This window comes from Dromaius novaehollandiae, chromosome 1, assembly GCF_036370855.1.
Source record: "Dromaius novaehollandiae isolate bDroNov1 chromosome 1, bDroNov1.hap1, whole genome shotgun sequence".
Classification (NCBI taxonomy): Eukaryota; Metazoa; Chordata; class Aves; order Casuariiformes; family Dromaiidae; genus Dromaius; species Dromaius novaehollandiae.
The window spans coordinates 215,938,566-215,957,360 of NC_088098.1; the positions used below are offsets into that span (position 1 = coordinate 215,938,566).

Genomic DNA, 18,795 nt, shown 5'->3' on the forward strand with positions numbered 1-18,795 from the left:
GTTAGAAAAGGACCATGGAACACTATAGTGATGGCCCTGTTGTGGAGGTTTGCAGGCAGCTGACAGGACAACTCTCCCAAGACTCATGCCTCTGGCTTGAAGGACATGATAATTCCAAGCTACCTGAGCACCCAGAATATCACAGAATTGCAGAATGGTTGAGGTTGGAAGGGACCTCTGCAGATCATCTTGTTCAAACCCCCTGCTCAAGCAGGGTCACCTAGAACACATTGCACAGGACCCTGTCCAGAGGGCTTTTGAATATCCCCAAGGAAGGAGACTCCACAACCTCTCTGGGCAACCTGTTCCAGTGCTCAGTCACCCTCACAGTAAAGAAGTTTTTCCTCAAATTCAGGCGGACCTTCCTGTGTTTCAGTTTGTGCCTGTTGACTCTCGTCCTATCACTGGGCACCACTGAAAAGAGTCTGGTCCCATCCTCTTGACACTCTCCCTTGAGATACTTGTATGCATTGATAAAATCCTCCATCAGTCTTCTCTTCTCCAGGCTGAACAGGTCCAGCTCTCTCAGCCTTTCTTCACAGGAGAGATGCTCCCTTTATCATCTTAGTAGCCCTACGCTGGACCTGTTCCAGTAGCTCCATGTCCTTCTTGTGTTGGGGAGCCCAGAACTGGACACAAGTTTTATATCACCAACTTTTGTCTCCACCAGCTCAGGCACAACACTGATTCCCATCTAATGTGGGGTGAGTTGTCTTCAGCTGCCTGCCTCGAGACAGGGAGCATTGCATGGGTTGTGCCACAGTCCCGCTGTGCAAGAGACAGAGATGAACATCAGCGTAGACTTCTTTGTCAGTTAAATATTTCACTTTTTTTCTTTCCCTTGAAATTCGCTAGCAAAAGCTTCTGTTCTCTGTATATTAAATGAACCTCTTTAAATATATGTATGACATATATATTTATATAGCTAGTGGAGTGGTGTTTTCCCTTCCAAGTTTGCCACTGATTATCTAGTGCCAGAAATGCCAAATTCTAGCCGCCTGGGAATTTTTCAGCTCAGACCTACTCAGCCCTAGCAGGAATCATAGCTTTTCCTTATTCAAAGAGGGGCTGGGGTTAGCAGTTGTGTGCAGCCCAGAGACAGCGCCAACATACACACTGGCTGCTTCAAGCCAATCTTGAGGGAGTCTGTGGAACATAGATGTGTTTTCCTGAAAAATGGAGATCAGAGCTAATACCCCCCGATCCTGGTTTGCGCTCAATTTTAGCTCTGTTTCCATCTCATTTAACTTCTGAAGGACAGGGATGTTACAGCAATAAAGTGAAATTTGCCCAGAAATGTGTCTAATAAGCCAAACTAACCAAGATGGCTTAGGATGAAACTAAAAGGCAACACATTTAACAAGGAGAGAAGGAAATATGTGTTAAGGCAGTGTGTTGCCAGGATCGTATGCCAGTTACTGATGCAGCCAGCTAGAAAGTTGTTTTATGAGAATGAATAACATTTATGACTGCCCTAAGCAGGTCATAAAGATACAGAGGGAGTTACACACCAGGCTTCAGCTGATCACTGTGGGTGCTTGGGAAAGAATAGCACAGCCCAGTATGATGCACAGCACTATTTGCTTGTTTTTCTTTTACCTGAAGCATGAAACGTTGGCAGTGGCACACTAGAAGGACCAATGGTTTATGGGGTGTTGTTGGTTTCTTACATGGTAATATATGTACTGGTGCTAGGGAATCCGTTCTCAGTTTTGACCATGATACCCTCTTTGCACACACTCATGTTGTGCTTCTGCACTAAATTTTTGGAGACTATGGAAACAGTCTTATCTTAGTGCAACAGCAATGGAACTGGTGAAGCCATTGGCTTTAACTCTAAGGGAAAGCATCTGTTTTGCTAACTTGGTGGCTTTTTCCTAGGCCTTGCAGGGGATTTTCTCTGTAATTAATTACATGACATTTAGTATAATCCTCAGAGAGTGTGTGAGACAGATGCTGAATGCAAAGCACTGATAACACCAATCTCACTTTTTTCTCTGAATACCACAGTCTTGGAAGACCCAGCTTTCTGTTATCGTGGAACTGATGGGTCATTTTTCACTCTGCTGGGAGGTCTGTTCCCTTTATTCTTCAGCGAAAAGCCTTCCCATGAGGATTCACACATTCAGTCTACTTGGCATGCTCCCCAGGAGCTCTGTTCCAGCTTCTCTAGATGATGGAGAGAACTATGCACTTTCAGAGGGTGATTCTTCCCACCTGTCTTAAATACTTACCTTAGATGAGATAAATCACTCTTAAAAGTTGCCCCTCTTTCTCCACTGACTGTAGGGATGAGCTTAAACTAGGCGCTTAATTTGCAGAGGGCTAAAATTATGTTAGATCAACACAAGCCAAAATGTTTGCTAGATCAGAGGTAGTGGAGAAATTAATGCTGACCTGAAGATTAACAGGTTTTAATGCCTTTTTGCATGTGTTTTGTCTCCTCAGAGCTCTGTCCAAGACTCCTGCAGCTTTGGCCCTGAATCAAACCCAGCATTGCAAGCAGCTTGAAGGCCTGGTGGTTTCCCAGGTGCAGCTGTGTCGAAGCAACCTGGAGCTAATGCAGACCATCATCCAGGCGGCACGGGAAGTGATAAAGACCTGCCGTAAAACTTTCTCAGACATGCGGTGGAACTGCTCTTCCATTGATCTGGCTCCTAACTACCTGCTGGACTTAGAGAGAGGTAAACAGCACTACTGGCTCAGCCGGGGACATGAGTGAGTAGAGTCAGCCAGCGTGTGTGTATGGGTGTTGGGGGCTGGGACGGGTCCTGCTGCCATGAGGAGACACGGAGGGATTGAGCAGCATAGATGTTCTGTCCTCCGAGACCACATTCATCATTGTGGTGGTACCTGTCACACCTAGGAGATCTTGAGTCCACCACCTGGCCTCCCACTCTTAGGACACATGCCACCAGTCTGGTTTGCTCATTTCATGAGGAGTCTCACAGCCATGACACTGTTGTTCAGAGCATGGAGACCTGTCAAGCAGCGTACGCCAAGCGCGAGGCTGCACAGTCAGCTCCCCTGTGGGTCAAACTACCCTTGCGTGCATCAAGGTGTAGTGCAGCTGCACAGTCTCCCACAGCTCTATGCCCTGCTGTCAAGCAGTGTCCAGCACAGGGGTGAAAGCAGGGAGGAGAAACCGTGGGGGGCTTCCTCACTTGCCCCAGGAGTAGACCCATGCACCTCCCTGCCCTGCTAGGATACTGTCTCACAGGTCGAAGAAGAGCTTGCTTGGGAGATTTGCTCCAAGCTGGTGAGGCTGTGAGAGGGCTCAGCTGCAGCAAGTTGGTGTGTTTGGTGTTCTGTGGGGCAGAAGCTGTGCAGGTCTCTTTCTAGGGAACATCTAGTTGTCCCAGGAGCTGAGCTGTAGTTCTTGTCTCTTCCAGGCACAAGGGAGTCAGCATTTGTGTATGCACTTTCTGCTGCTGCCATCAGCCACACCATTGCCAGAGCCTGCACCACAGGGGACCTCCCTGGCTGTTCCTGTGGTCCCATCCCAGGTGAGACACCTGGACCTGGGTATCGATGGGGAGGATGTGCAGACAACCTCAACTATGGTCTTATCATGGGGTCCAAATTTTCAGATGCTCCCATGAAGATGAAAAAATCAGGATCACAAGCCAATAAACTGATGCATCTGCACAACAGTGAAGTAGGGAGACAGGTAACAAATCCACGAGAGTTATTGTAATTTTACAATCATCTGTAGTGGTTGGTCGCTCTGTGAAGTTCACTGTCTCTATCAGCTAGTGAAAGGAGAAAGTTTCTCCAAGATGCTCTGAGCTCCTTTGGCCTGCTGAAGGCTGTGGCTGTAATTCACTCTGGGACTCAGGAGGCCTTGAACCCTATTTTCAGCCCTATATAACCATGGGTGGGATGTCTCATTGCCACCCTCTCCGCAGCCAGGGATGGCTGTGGCCTGCTTACCCCAGGAGGTGTGGTGGGGACGGGTCCAGCAGCGCTCTGCCAAGGGTGTTGCATATGTGAAGTGCTGTGTAAGCGCGGAGGATTATCATCTGCCAGACGAATCCAACAGCAGCTGCCTCCCAGCCATTCCTGAAGCCAGGAGGGCCGATTTTTTTTTTAACTGCTTTGCTAGTGAATATTCCTCTGTCTGGCAGAAGCAGGTTTTAACAGCTCGCATCCAGCCGATGTGCCAATGGAGGGATTATGCTTAACACATGCACAGTGCTTGGTGTGCACCGAGGAGCAAATCTCCACCGGAGCCCTCCGGAGCCCGCAGCTGGAGAAATTGGGGAGGGGGATTGTAGGGGTGAACTGCACCTGTCCTTGAGGCTGCAGTGGTTCCCTAGGCTGGTCCCTTTCTGGGGGTACCTCTGAGTGAGGTGGAGGACAGGGGCTACAGCTTAGTCCTTACAGGGCTGCCTGCACTCGGAGGCTGGATCTGAGACAGATAAAACCTAGAGCGTGTTGAGGTCATTGGCAGCTTATTGTCTAGCTACGGGCTGAACTCACCTTTACAGAGCACCACCATGCTGAACTTGCCTTCCCTGGGTGCTTTTCTCTACCATTCCCTGCACTTCCACTCTCCATGCTTTTTTTTTTTAATTCTTGTAATGTCTTAAGTTTTTCTTTTAATTGCATCAGGCGTATTCCTATTTGGGACACAGTGTCGTCATGGCTGGTGCATTCACCCCTTCTTGGCGGCACTCCCTGCCATGTCCCACAGAAAAGAGGCTAGTGCAAAGTAAAAGGCTCACTTGGCCCATGACCAGCAGAAAGGCAGGGTGATGGTGCCCTGAATACTTCAGAGCCTTGATGTATCTGTTACCCAAAGCCTAAATCTGCTGGAGGCAGTAATGTATGTTAATTATCTATGTATGGATTGCTTTGATTTCCAGCTCCTTAGAAATGTAGAGGGTGTAAATGCAGCACTGTGTAGATATCTGATCAGAAGTCATAATACTGTTTTGTCTGTTTGCTGCTTACAGAGGTGCCCTGGTGAAAATAGTCCTGGGCTGATAGTGATCACCAAGGAGCTGCAGGGTTTCATTCCCTTTGCACAGTAGCTACTCTAGTGCAACTGTGCAGACAACAGAGCAGAAATCCCTTTCTATAGCAGCCTTCATTAAGACAGTACCTTCTTTAGCAAGCTGGTGGGATGCTTGGAGGTAAGAGAAGGGCACTTCTTAACTCCCACATTCCTTTTCGCAGGTCTTGAAAGCCTCTCTTGAAATGAAATGTAAGTGCCATGGAGTTTCTGGGTCATGCTCTATCAAGACCTGTTGGAAAGGCCTTCAAGAGCTGCGAGACATTGCACTGGACCTCAAAAACAAGTATTTATCAGCCACCAAGGTTGTTCACCGGCCCATGGGCACACGCAAATACCTCGTGCCAAAGGATATCGATATCAGGCCGGTTAAGGAGACAGAGCTAATTTACCTGCAGAGCTCGCCCGATTTCTGTATGAAGAACGAGAAGGTGGGGTCGCACGGGACCCAGGACAGGTGAGGGTTTCTGCACTGGGTGTTGAGAGCACTCTTCTGAGCCCCAAAGAGGGAAGGGGCATAAGGGATCATGTGTAAGTAAAAAGCAAGTAACTGTGGCGGTAGCACATGCACTCAGGTAAAGGATATCTGTAACTTACAGTATGGTCCACAGATGCCCAAGCCTTTCAGTGGTGGCTGTGGCCAGTACAGGGCTGCAGATGCCTTTTGTGTTACACACGCAGGCACAAGGTACCTTTTGAAGGTACCTCCTTCAGGAAAGTCATGTAGGCAGCTTGCCTCTACAGGACTTGTAATGATCAAGCACCTTTTTTTTACTGTGATGAATTCTAAGTCATTTTTTGGAATCATTGCTCATGTGATGAAGGCTACTCTCAGCAGGCAAGTGTTAACTCCATTAGAATCAGTACACCCAGGAGGCCTTAAAAGAATACCGTAGGCTATGGTGAGGGGTCTTTAGGATTTTTGCTTTCATTGCATTTTAAAAAGCAAGGTATGTTTGAACTGCTAATGCCTCCCCAGAGGAATTTCTTCATCCCATTAATATTAGGGATTTAAGATCATCACACCCAAACCTCCACTGGGCATAGTGCTGTCCCTTTCCCAGGATGGAGACATGCGTGTCTCTTCCCATAATCCATTTAATTCCCTCCAAGACAAATCAGTTCCCCCTTCAGTAGTCTGAGCATCTGTAGGTGGGTGGAGGACCCTTCACCAGCTGAATAGTTGCGTTATTTCCAGAATTTGCAGGTGACGTTATCTACCCAGAGGCAGCAGTGACCCACTCCTCCAGCTGGACATGCCTTGCAGGAAGTGCAGTTCTCTGGATGAGATGCACAAATAGGGCCCAGGCTGTCTGTGGCTGTTAGTACCCCAGGGCATTTGTTAAGCGAGGTGCAATGGCTGGATTTCAGGCTGGCTCATCAGTTGCTGTCTATCAACTTGGTTTCCTTCAGCTGCTTCCTGCATTCTTCCTTGCTCTTCATGTTACCTGGCGGTGCAGTCTCAGACAGTCATGTTACAAGGTGAAGGCACCTGCTCTTTTGCAAGGTCTCTCCATGGAAATTGTTGTTAGCCATAGCAGTCTTTCCACTGTGTATTGAGAAGTTCAGTGGAAAGAAGATTTTACTGTAACAGAAATGAAGTAAATAACCCAAACACATAGATACATCCTCCTTGGAGAGCTTTGATTTATAGGAAGTGTTTGGTGAGACAGCATTAGATGATATTCTTTGGCAATAGCCATTTAATCAGTAACCACAACCCTGTAGAAAACATATCTGTGTTTATCTAGTGAAACCGACCTGGAGAAGATGGTAGTTGAGTGACAGAAGGCAGAAGGTGACTTTCCCTGTACAACAGCACTTATCTAGCAGCTCCACAGCGGGAGTGCTGGGCTGCTGTTCATCATTAGTCCGGTGGTGGAATAGTAATTAGCAAGCGAAGACATTTATGAGTCACTGTGGATCGTAGGGAAAAAGCATGTGCTGAAACTGTTTTCTGAGGGAAAATTTCAATGGAAGCAATGTTTTTGTGGGTTTGTGTAGATTTTGACAAATTTGTGTCTTGAAAAAGACCTCTTTGTTGGGCAACTCTATTTTGCAATGAAAAAATTGGGAGGCTGTTTGGAAATTGATTTTATAGGAATTGCATGAAATCAGCAGGTTAAGTTGTGTCAAAGCCAAAATAAGTTCATTACAAATTTGCCAAATGAAACATTTTCAATGAAGTGAAATGCTTTTAGAGGGGACGGAGGTGTGACTTCTTATTCACCTAATTTCAGTTTACAGCAGGTCTTGCCATTTTTATCCGAGCTAGAGATGAAAAATATGTCAAGGTCTTCAATGCTTTTTTCCTTTTTTTTTTTCCTTGAGGATAGGAAAACGTGTGTTCCAGGCGTCCGCTTATCCCGAGCTGGGTGACAGCAGTGATTGTGAGCCTGCCAGGCGAGGTCCACGGGAAGTGAGATTGAGTGAGGATTTAGAGCACTGAGATATTAAGGCAGGAGGGGATGACTTTAAAAAGGAACCTGTCAAGAAATACTCCTTAGTCTCAAATGTGCAAAACGGTGTTGGCTGTGGGAGGAAAGGAGAGAGATATAGTCCTGTGTTGAGTCAGAGGTGTCTCCGGGCCGAACTGTAAGGTCGTGTGTACTTACAGTCATTTTCAGTTGTAATTCATTGGCCAGCTCTTGAGAAGATGCCTCATGTCTCAGATTTGGCACGTGTAACACAGGCCATAGCAGCTCATATTCTGAATTAATTTAGCAGAGGAAATAAGTGTAAAATCCACACAATGTGTTTGCAGATCCATCCATTCTTCCCTGGAGGAGCAACGAAAAGGAGGGGAGCTTAGCTATCCCTGGCCTCCTCCTCCCTTGCATGCTTATTTTTCCTCCATGTTTTTTTTTCTCATGGAGAAAACATTCAACATTTCTTAAGCATGGTGGCTGTGTTCCAGCCAGACACGGGGTTGCAGAGATAGCGCCTAATGACAGAGATGAGGGGAACAGGAACACAAAAGGGCTGCTGTTAGAGAGGGCAGGAAAAACGCGGTTTGCACTTGTTCCACAAAGACGTAAAACACTCACAAGGAAATAGCCCAAACAGATTTTTATTTTATAAGTCAAGTCCCAGGGGCATCTTAACATTCGATCCTTGTGCATGTCAAAAATTTGGGGAGATCCTGCTGTTTCCTACTAGGCTAATTTTTAAGGCCTTTTACAGCAAATGGAATCAAAAAGAGATTTTAAATGATTGTCCCTCAATTTGCATGTATGAGACATTGGGTCCGGGCAGCTTTGGCAGCTTTTCAGCCCTGCTTTGTGCCCCAAAGGGTGTGTGGAGGGCAGGGGACCCCGCAGTCCCCATGCTGAAGCCGGCCTGCCTCCTGTGTCCCCTCTTGCAATATTAGGTTGCATCTTGTGAGCGACCTGCCAAGCTCCCAGTCAGAGAAATAGGCATTCATTTGTGCTGCTGGTGGAAGGATTTTAGTGAAATCGATAAGGCAAAGCAAAAGGAGGAGGTGGAAAGCAGGATCGCAACCACGGTGCGGTGTGCTGATGCTTTTAAACAACCCATTTTCCCATTAAACGCAGGATTTTAAAATTCACATCGCTTCTTTTAAATTTATTTTCTTAAAGAAAATTAGTTCTTTTGTGCCATCCTCCCCTCTGCACCCAGGTCCGGTGCTCACTCAGAGCACGGTGAAAAGAGGACCGAGGTTGATGGCTCAGCTGCAACACCCTGAAAGTATTGGGTTTCAGTGTACGCTGTAGGGAACAATCCTGCCCTGGCAGGTGGGTGGAAGGGATAATCTAATCGGCCACTTCCATCTCTACCCTCTCTAATTATCCCTCGCATTACTTGGACTTATTGTGCACTTTTCTGGCAGGAAAGGGAGTCGAGTTACCTTGTGGTGGAACCGCGTGAAAAGTTCCACTCAGAAAACATGAACCCGGCTGCTCCAAAGCCTTTCAGAGCTCTTCGCTGAAAGGCCTTTAAAGCCTTCTTTGGAGTGAACCTGAAATGTTTTTTAAGACACCTTGGCCTTTCTTAGCTTTTTGTTGAAATTCGAAGTAGTTGGGAAATCTGCATGCCTTCGAGCGGTTGGGGTGTATCCAGATTTCAAAGCCAGGGAGCTAAACCCGAACCTGAGATTTGAAGCCTCAGGACTCTTTGAAGTGCTCAAAATCTGATTAAGGAGACCAGTTTTGCAACTGTTGTCCAAGGCTCCTGCAAACAGGCTTGCTACAAGCCCAGCCCTCATCGATTCCGGCCAAACTGCTTGTGCTTATTTACCACCATCACACTTTCATAGCCAATAAAAACGGTCTGGAGACCAAATCTAAGGAAGCTGATCTGTGGAGCAGCATGTGAATTGTATGACTTTCAATACAACAAATCTAACCGCAGAGGGAAAAAAATTCTATTCCTGTTCCACAACTTTCTGGGAAGAAAACACCCTATAACTCATCTTTTAACAAGGTAGTTCAGTTTTTCCTGCCTGAAAAATTCGTTATCAGGTTTAAGTAAAACATAAATAATAGCAGATTATGAAATTGAGATCTCTTTTGTGAGAAAAGAAGTGAAAGTATTAACCTTCTTTATCAGTAGGGTGCAACGTATCATATTTCAAAGGCTGTTTAAGATCCCTTAAGGAATCCAAGGAAAGGGAAATTCTGCCATGCATGCAAAAACCTCCAGCTCCTGAAGTCTTGCAGAGGTTACTGAGCTGTTTATTACTGATCTTTCCCAGAGCAGCCTTGGAGCCAAGCGAACGCTTCTCCCTCCATGCTGAAGATGGAAATGAGCTTTCTTAGGCTGCAAAAATCAGGCTGCAACATTGAGGGCAGCAAGGGGCGAGCAAACCATGACACTAAGCTGGGCTGGTCCACCACCACTCCTTAGCTGGCTCACTTTGGTCATGAACATGACCATTCCTTTGGAGGTTGTTCCTTGCTAATATATTTGTTCATTTCTTCAATATAAAACACTAGTCCTAAGTGTCTCCCAAGGTGTCTTACGCTGACATATTTTATTGGATAGGAACCTGCATGTAATTACTGAGCATACCTGTGCTGATCAGTGGTAACTCGTTTAGCTGCAGTGCCTGAGTGGAAATGAAATTTCTTAGCAGAAGGACTCACATTTATATGGGGAAAAGTGATAGTTATGGGTAAACAAGAGCATTTAGTGATTATTTTTTTTTACTGCCTCTTTAATTAAAGCATCTCTCAGTTGGGGCACAAGAAACACTATGCTGAACTTTGATTTGGTGAAAATTTGTATGATGATTTTGGAATTTTTGGAACCACTATCAGATGTGCCACCCTTCGTTCATGAGACCCAACAAATAATGAATAACAAATTCAGGGAAGTTTGACCTCATCCCACTCTGACAGACCTAGGTTTGACAGTAGAGTTTCCTGAAAACATTTGTGAACAATGAGGTTATTGGTGGAAAAATTCACACAGAAAAATTGCAGCAGATGGTGAATTCAGAGAGAGAGAGAGAAAAGCCCCTAAGCCAGCTCTCCTAAAGATATTCACTCCCTTTGCATTAAAACAGCATTGCAGTTAGAGAACATCAGGGCCAGAAAGGGCTTTTCACAAAGTCTAATCTTTTTAGCAGTGAGACTGAATTGAGAATACCTGGGCCATTACTGGAGATATTTGTCTAATCTGTTCTTAAAACCAGTTTCCCTAGACAGTCTCCACAGTTTCCCTAGACAACTTATACCAAAGCTTTCCTGTCCTTAGAATTATCATGTTTGTCTGAAGCTGAACTTTCCTTTTTTTTTTTTTTTTTTTTTTTTTTGCAAATCAAATTGATCATTTCTTGTCCTGCCTTCTCTTCTCTGGATATGAAGAGCATTCAATTGCTCTCCTCTTTACCATGATATTTAATAGATGGGAAGGCAGCTCTTCTTACAGACTTTTCTAAGCTAGCTCCGCCAAGCTTTTCTAGCTTCTAAACTGCTCCTCTGGCTCGCTTGAGAACCTTCTCACATTTATTTGGATATTTCTCAAAGCATGATGCTTGCTTTGCATTTTAATCCACTTTTGCAAAATGCTCTCAGCTCCATTTGGCCTAACATTATCCCATATTCTTGAAGCTCACTCGCTATTTCTTCATTATTGAAAATACAGGCTGGTTCTGGGTTCTCCCCTGATACCTCCTCACTGACATGAAATATTGATAACTCTCTTTAGTACAGTTGTTCACTGTCTGTCGCTAGTTGTTCCCTGTGGATGAGAAAACAATTTAAAAATAGTTAAGATCCTGCTCTAAAAATCTTATACAAAAGTTGTGCACTTTGATGTATTTTTAGCAATGCCCGTTGTGTCACATGCTTCTTGGGAGAATCAAATGAGTTATTTTTCTCTCTCTTTTGTCTCTATGTGTCATGACATTACCAAAACAAGGGGCACTAAAGAAACTAATAGGAATTTGGTTTAAAAGAGAAAAAAGAAAGTATTTCTTTACCCAGCAGTAGCATCTGCTGGAACTTGTGGCCACAGGAGTTTGTGGAGGCAGTTTCCATGAGTTCAGTGAGTTCAAAAAGGGAAATCCATGGACACCATGCCCACAAAGGAGTACCAAAAGGTCCATGTAGGAACGTGCCTTCTGTCATCCCTAATACAACAGTTCTGGATGCTGGTGGAATACAAGGGGATGGACCATAGAAAGTGGCTAGATTTGTGTTTTTCTCCCTAAAAAGCATCTCCCACTGCCATTGCAGAGTCCTGGGCCAGGCAGGCAGTTGCTTTGACCCAGTAGGACATTTTTTACTTTCTTATAAGCAGCTTCCACAAGATCAACAGGGCTGGTGGAGCTCCCAGTGGACATCTTGTCCGTCCCATTGTCATGTGCCATTATTGTGGCTGACATGGTGGGCAGAGCGGACGTCACTTTGGCTCTCCAACAGCAGCTGTCAACGGGGCAGCCAAAAATATTTTATGCTTACATCTGCTGATGGATCAGAAATGAACTGGGATCTACAGAGAAAATATATGTAGCATCTCCCAGTAGCTTTTAATGGGGAGAGTGCCATCTTATTTAGCGTTGGACATTCAAAAGTTAGACAATTAAGCTGGTAGGCTGCTGTTTACATTCATTGCACAGTCAACTGGTAGCTCCAGAGCACAGTTCATCCCATTCGTCCATTCTGCATAGGAAACCATCTCCAGTACAAACCAGAGAGTACCTGTGCTCTTGCATGTTGCTGAGAGATCTGAAAGAGCTCTTCTAAGTGGGATGGTAAAAGATGAATAATTTTCAGGTAGAGAAGGAGTCACTGACCTTAATTTTGCTTACTAGACTGTCTTGCTCAAATTCTGTTAACATGAGACTCAGATGGTTTTAAGGAGTGCTAGAACATACTGCCTGTCACCTTGTGCTCCTGTCTGGGGCACTTAGATTTCCAGCTGGAAATCCTTCTGCAGGTCCCTGCAGAACGATGCAGAAGCCCTGCTCCTCCTTCCACTGCAAGAGACTGTAACTGGTATCTTAAGATGAGAATTCCCCATGAGGTACTGTGAGACTTCTTAGCCTCTCCATCTGGGGCAGGATTCTCAAAAATGCAAATATCTCCTTGCCTGTCTCTGCAGAGAAGCCACCTTTGTGGTGTAGCTGTTTGGGCTTGAGGGATGATGTACAGCAATGTTTTTGCAAATGAGGGCTGGTAGGGTGAGATTGTGGACAGGCAGATTGAGCAGGATTTGTCAAGTCAGCGGGACTGACCTTCTTCCACCTAGCATAAAGAAGGAAAAAGCACGGTGGCAATCTGAAGACATGTTCCTGAGCCAGGATCTTGGCCAGGATTATGGTTGAAACATCATTTTTCACTGGTCATCCAAATGCTTTTGAAGATTTGGTTAAGATGCAGTCAACTGCATTCATATTTTCTCTCTGAGACTCTGGAGAAGAACATTTCTCTGAGTTGCTGGAATTGTGCTGACTGGGCCCAAAACAAATGAGATTGAGCTTAACCCATCAGCAGGGAGACTGGTGAGATTGCAGCCGAGGTCTCTGACAAACAGACACTCTGGGGTAGCTTCTATGGGTAAACTCTGGGCTTCTTTGTCTTTACTTACTAGCTCCTTGTACACATAGTTACAGCTGAAAAAAGCTACCTTTGTTTTGGCTTGTTTAAAAAAACTTAAAGATTATTCATCCATCCCTACAATTTAAAGCAGAAAACAGAATATCTAGTTAGTGGCATTGTCAGGAAAGTTTTCTAAAACACAGTTAGGGTCAGGATGTGGTCAAAAGCTTTATTTTGGATATGCAACCCCCTTCCTTCCAGAACGTCTCTGTTCCTTAATCCAAAATTGAGGGAAGTTTGGGGGATTTTTTAAAAAAGGTTTGTTTTTTTCCTTTCTTTATTTCAAGTTAAGTGGGATGGGCTTTTCCGTGGGAAAGCCAAGTAGATCAACTTTTATTTATTTATTTTTTATGTGTGCACATACCACAGGAGTGGATATAAGGAGAGGGAGATTCACAATTCCCAGACAACAGGTGTAAGAGTTTTGCTCTGTATTTGAATCGAGTAAATTCGACTGCAGGGTGCTTTGTACATCTGGGGAATATCCTTGATGGTGAACCGGTTGCTTAGCACCAGGTGACATGGATGCATCGTATACCCAGCGCTTTGCTTCTTCAGACTCCTGCTCCTCGCTAGGTGAAACTAGGGGCAGCAACCTTTCCAGCCACCGGTAAAGCTGAGTAAGGCTTTCAAATACCCTCCCCTCTCCCAAGGTCAACATTCCTGAATTTGAACCTTTGCTCTGAATATTTAATGCGTTTACTAATACGTTTATGAGAAGTCATTCTGAGGTTTCCTGGTGGCGGGGCCCTGGTTCGCTGGGGCACTAACAGCGCCTTTGGTTCAATGTTAGGCAAACACGCTCAGTGTGGTAGCAGACTTCGGCTTCGGTAGAGGCTTTCAAAGGTTTGTAAATATTTACACACACTCCCGAATGGGGGGAAGAGGGGGGGAGCCTTTAAAAACCGAACCTGGAGAGGAATGTGAGTCAGAAATAACAAACAGGAGGCCCGCCTGAGTCAGAAATAAATAAGGGAAGAACAAGAACAAAATCTCAACACCTCATTAATCCCATAATTTCTCCTAAAGTATTACCTCATGAGGAATTCCTATAAAGCTCACGGATTTGTTTCTATCTATTAATGGAGTGCTCAGCTCAGTAGTCCAACTCATGCTCCCCTCTCCTTTCCCTACCCAAAACCAGCCTTAAAATATTTCTGTCCAAAATAACTGGGCAGAATAAGATTTAGGAGAGATGTCAGTAATTCCCCACAAACTCCAAACTGCCTTTCTTTTCATGTCAAGAGGCTGCCTCGAGTTCGCAACATCACTGTGTTGCATGCATAATGAGATCTTTTACCTTAAGGTGCTAGTGTGCAGCCGAGCATCTGACCAAATGTGAACGTTTCCACCCTGGGTTACCTTTAGAGCAACTGGAGAAATGGCATCTCTAGGACATGGTTCATCTCACCTGAAAGTCAATGCCTGTTGTTCTCAATCAACTGTGAAGGCAGCCCAGGGTGACAGACTGTGGTGGGGTTGTCTGTAGCATAGAGCAATGTAATGCTCTTAGATGTTAGAGTTAACATCTAAGGTTTGGGGAGATGAATCCCTCCTGGTGAGAGGGTAGAAGACAAGTCTCTGGAGAGCCATAAAAGGCAGGGTGTGCTTGAACACAGGATCACTTTTTCCTCTTTTCCGCTTTATCAGGGCAGTGTGTGATGCCAATGAGTTTTTCATGTGGATGTGTGCTTCCCAATATCATTGTTGACTATGTTTTCAGAAACAGCTAGCCGTGTTTAACGAAGTATCTTAGGATATTTCCAACTTGAAGTATCTTAGGAGAATAGGGTGGCTGTTTTTTTAGAATGGTTGAGCATCCAGTTTTGCAAAGTCAGGTCCCTTCCAAAGTTTCTCAGCGCTGGCGATCAAAGAAGGAGATTCCCCAGCTCACGGGTTACTTCTGAACACTCAAGCCAGCCGCCAGAAAGCAGACAATGTGAGGGAACCCCGTACAATGGCAGACTTACCCTGACAAGTCTGGATTTAATTAAAAGCAGAAACGAAACAAGTAGTAAAAGTCTGTGTGATATTTGGCGATGTGTCATCCCACACTGTGTTCCTGCCGTGCTGCCTGCTCCGGGGTCAAGACTCGAGGTGGTGTATGGCCAACTCCCCTGCTGCTTGCCCCGGGCTGGGAGACGCTTGGAGGGGAAAGTGCAGAGTCCTGCCCTACTAGTATCAGTAGTCATTTCCCTGATATGGTCAGGGCTGGATAATGGCTGTAAGAGTCTGCTCAGGAGCTTTCCCAGCCTGGGATCATTGGCACGGAGCCTGTGCAAATACTCTGACTGCAGGGTTCCTCCTCCGTCCCTTTTCAGGTTAGGCAATGTTGGGCAAACATCAGCGTTTGTCTTTTAGGGGATCATCTTCTCCCAGCTCCCTTCAAACAGCTTTGGAGCCAGCCTGGGAATACGCAGCACTAAAGACCACGAGTTTTTGTTTCAGTGGAGGTGTCACCATGGCTTCTCTCCTGTGCCCATAAGGGAACTAGGGCCTGGATCACAGGCAGCCTGGATGTCACTGAGCCTGAACTGAGACTCCTAACGGGAATCAAATGGTATTTGGGGTGTCAGAGCGGGTGATGTGAATCCTGTCTGGGGTTTCAGAGCAGGTGATGAGAATACAGCCCTGGGGCTCTCCCTGTCTCCCTTGCAGATGTAGAAGGCTGCCTGGCCAGGTGCCCACCTACCACTGCCTTGCTGAAGCTGAGGCTCGAACATGCTGGCCCCACCAGGTCATGCTGGCCTTGCAGAGTCACCAGGCCCCAACGCTGTTGCAGGCACTGACCCATCCTTGGTTTCTAAAGCTCTGCGGGGATTTGTGCTTGCTGACTGCATTTCCTTTGTTTCAGGCAATGCAACAAGACCTCCAACGGGAGCGACAGCTGTGACTTGATGTGCTGCGGCAGAGGCTATAATCCCTACATGGACAAAGTGGTGGAGCGGTGCCACTGCAAATATCACTGGTGCTGCTACGTGACCTGTAAAAAGTGCGAGAGGACTGTCGAGAGATACGTGTGCAAATGAGACCCTCCTCGCTCCAACCAGGAGCTGAGATGCCAGCGGCACCCAAGCACTATTCCCAGAAAACATTTCCCGACTAGATGTCGCTTATCTTGTAAAGACACAGACTGGAAGAAAGATGGTAGGAGGAGGAAGCAACCACACCAATAAAATTAGGACCCTTAAAAAAAAAAAAAGTAAATGTAAAAAGTGAAAGGTTTTCCCCAACAATAAATGCTCTCTGAGAAGATAAAAACTCATTTGGGATGGTATCTTCTTCCAAAACATTTCCTATGGTTGCCAATGATGTCCAGCCATCAAGTGCCTTAGTATTTTGAGAAACAAAAGTAGAAACTTTCCCCAAGGGAAGATAAACAACTCCTATTTGAAAATAACTAATGCCCACACCTGCTTATGCCTTCTAGTGCGGGTATTAGGTCTGCATTAGGACCATCCCAGAAGGGAAAACACTACAACTTTTCAGCAATAACTATATTTGTTGCCAAAGACTTAATTTTTAGCGTGGAAGCATCCAGTCAGGTTGGCAAAGGTGGAAAGATTTTCAGGTTACTCCCCTGAAATGAACCAGTCCTTTTAACCTTTCTTTTATGCAGGTCTGCGACTTCAAAGCTACCACTGCGGGAAAAGCTGTCCCCATTTTATCAGAACTGGTTTCACACTCAGCCGTTCAAAAAAACCCATCGGATACCAAAGGCAGTGAGGATAGGATACTCTGAGAAAGGCTTTGTGGGCACGGGGTCCACGGGATCATAGTGGAGCGGGTAGGATGCAGAAACAAAGTGAAAGAGAAAGTAAAAAACAATTCCTGCTTGCTTTCTCTCCTGCCCTTTGGGTGTTCGCCCTTGATCACTGTCCCTCCACTGTGTTGGGCCACCCAAGGCCTTTGAAATCTGCCACCGCCTCTTTTCCCCCAGCAAATCTGTTGACTGAGCCCTGAGAACCTCCAGAGTCCTCAGCACTGCCCAGTCCCGGCTCTCCAGAGTGCAGGCACGAAGCTTAACAGCTATTCTCAGCCGACCGAAGTGGGAACACGTGAATCTTTCACATGGCCCTGCCCTGACGCGGCAAAGAACCACTATCTGTGGCTGTACATATTTTCTTTTGTACGCGAACATACAGAAATATTTATAAGATATATCTCGCGCTTTCCTCTATCCTACTTTATACATAAATATATCTATATATTATAAACAAGCCTTAACAATAGTATGAAATAAATGCTGAAGTTACTGGTGCAACAGCAAAATCCTAGAATTATGTTTCGCTCAAGGACATTGTTTCTTACTTGGAAAGCTACTCTAGTTTCCCTCCCAAAGAAGGGATAAGAGGCATTCACTGGCGTGGGATAGAGAAGTTCCTCTATTCCCTATCTCCCCAGCCTGTTCATTTTCAACAGAATTAGCCAAGATACAGCTGAGGCAATGAAATGGAGTGTTCAGAGAAAGAAAGTCACTGTTCTAGTGCTGTTCTTTATATCAACGATCATTCTTGCCACTGAAATATCCCGGTGCCCTCAAGCAGCGTGTTAACATATGTGACTCATACCTGTCATGAGTGGTTTGTTCCTTGTTTGCGTGTGAGGAGAAGAGTTGCTGTGCAGTGGAGTTTTTCCTCTGTTTAGCTTCCCTTTGTCTCTGTTTTGTCATGGACATCCAGCTCTGCGTCTCTGTTGTGAAAGGCAGCACTGGAGAAGGCTGTCTGCTCCAAGAGCAGAGCCTGTGAAGGCCTTCAGGACTCAAGCAGCCAGCAAATCTCTTCATGGATGAAACTTCTTATTGACCACAGTGTTCACTCAGAAGCTCCCAGCATTCCTGTAGATCCCTGGATCCAGGTCTCTGAGCATCTAGAAGATAAAATGTTGCCTCAAAGCCACTGCACAGAGAGAAGAAAAGTGTGACGCGCTTGTTGCCCATCATCTTTTTGAGGAACGCCATGGCCATGATTAGGGGTGGGAGGAATTTTTTCCTGGCCAAATGTATATACAATAAAGAGATGACGTGCACAGACCGGTCTGTGGATCTCTATGAGGAATATTCTGGAGCCTACCATAAATTCAGTTTCTGAACTCCCCTGATGTCCCAGCACCCCAGCTCAGTGCTGCCCTTCCTGTGAGGCCTCCCGGGTGCAGTCAGCCAACCTCTCCATCCTCTGAAGTGTATGGGGGACAGCAGACACTTTGCTAGAGGGAAACATGGCCATAACATCACTGTCTTCCTCTGAACCCTTCATTCTCACCCAGCCGGTCTCTGGGAGGCAAGTGCCTCTGACATGTTGCTGCACAGCCCTCAGGAATTGGGAGAAAACTGCCCAGCACTGCAATCTATAGAGCAAAACTGGAGATATTTTATTCTTCTTGGCTACTCTTAACATTACTGTAACAGGTCTGATCTCTTTGCATCCCTCCCTCCTGCAATGTCCTGCCAAGAACAGGCGAAAGGAGGCCTTTGGTAGGTTGTCAGTGGTTTGTGTTATTGTCACCCCATAAAAGCTGGTGGACTCCAATGTCTCCGCAGTGTGGTGTGATGAACAGTGGGTGTCTTTAGGTTGACACAAAGACAGGTTGGTGGCAGGAATCCCACTGCTCTCTGAAGCCAGAATTTAGCTTTGCTCAATATTCAAAGACATGGTCAATTTTTGTTCTTTTAAGGCATTTTCTTTTTAATTTCAGTTTCTGATGAAGCCAAAG

The 18,795-nt window shown here is 45.7% G+C and overlaps 1 protein-coding gene across 2 annotated transcripts in view; it reads left to right on the plus strand.

Annotated features, from left to right (window-relative positions):
- The window catches only part of WNT11 (Wnt family member 11), a 29,238-nt gene extending 11,123 nt beyond the window's left edge, over positions 1-18,115 (plus strand). The window contains exons 3-7 of one of the 2 annotated variants that reach the window (XM_064505224.1): positions 2,449-2,684; positions 3,393-3,506; positions 3,591-3,670; positions 5,182-5,474; positions 15,938-18,115. In XM_064505224.1, the coding sequence (XP_064361294.1) occupies positions 2,449-2,684; positions 3,393-3,506; positions 3,591-3,670; positions 5,182-5,474; positions 15,938-16,112 (898 nt within the window). In that variant the 3' untranslated portion in view covers positions 16,113-18,115. Of the gene's footprint in view, positions 1-2,448; positions 2,685-3,392; positions 3,671-5,181; positions 5,475-15,937 lie in introns of both variants that reach the window. The other variant, XM_064505223.1, reaches the window with a different exon arrangement.
- The last annotated feature ends 680 nt before the right edge of the window (positions 18,116-18,795 follow it).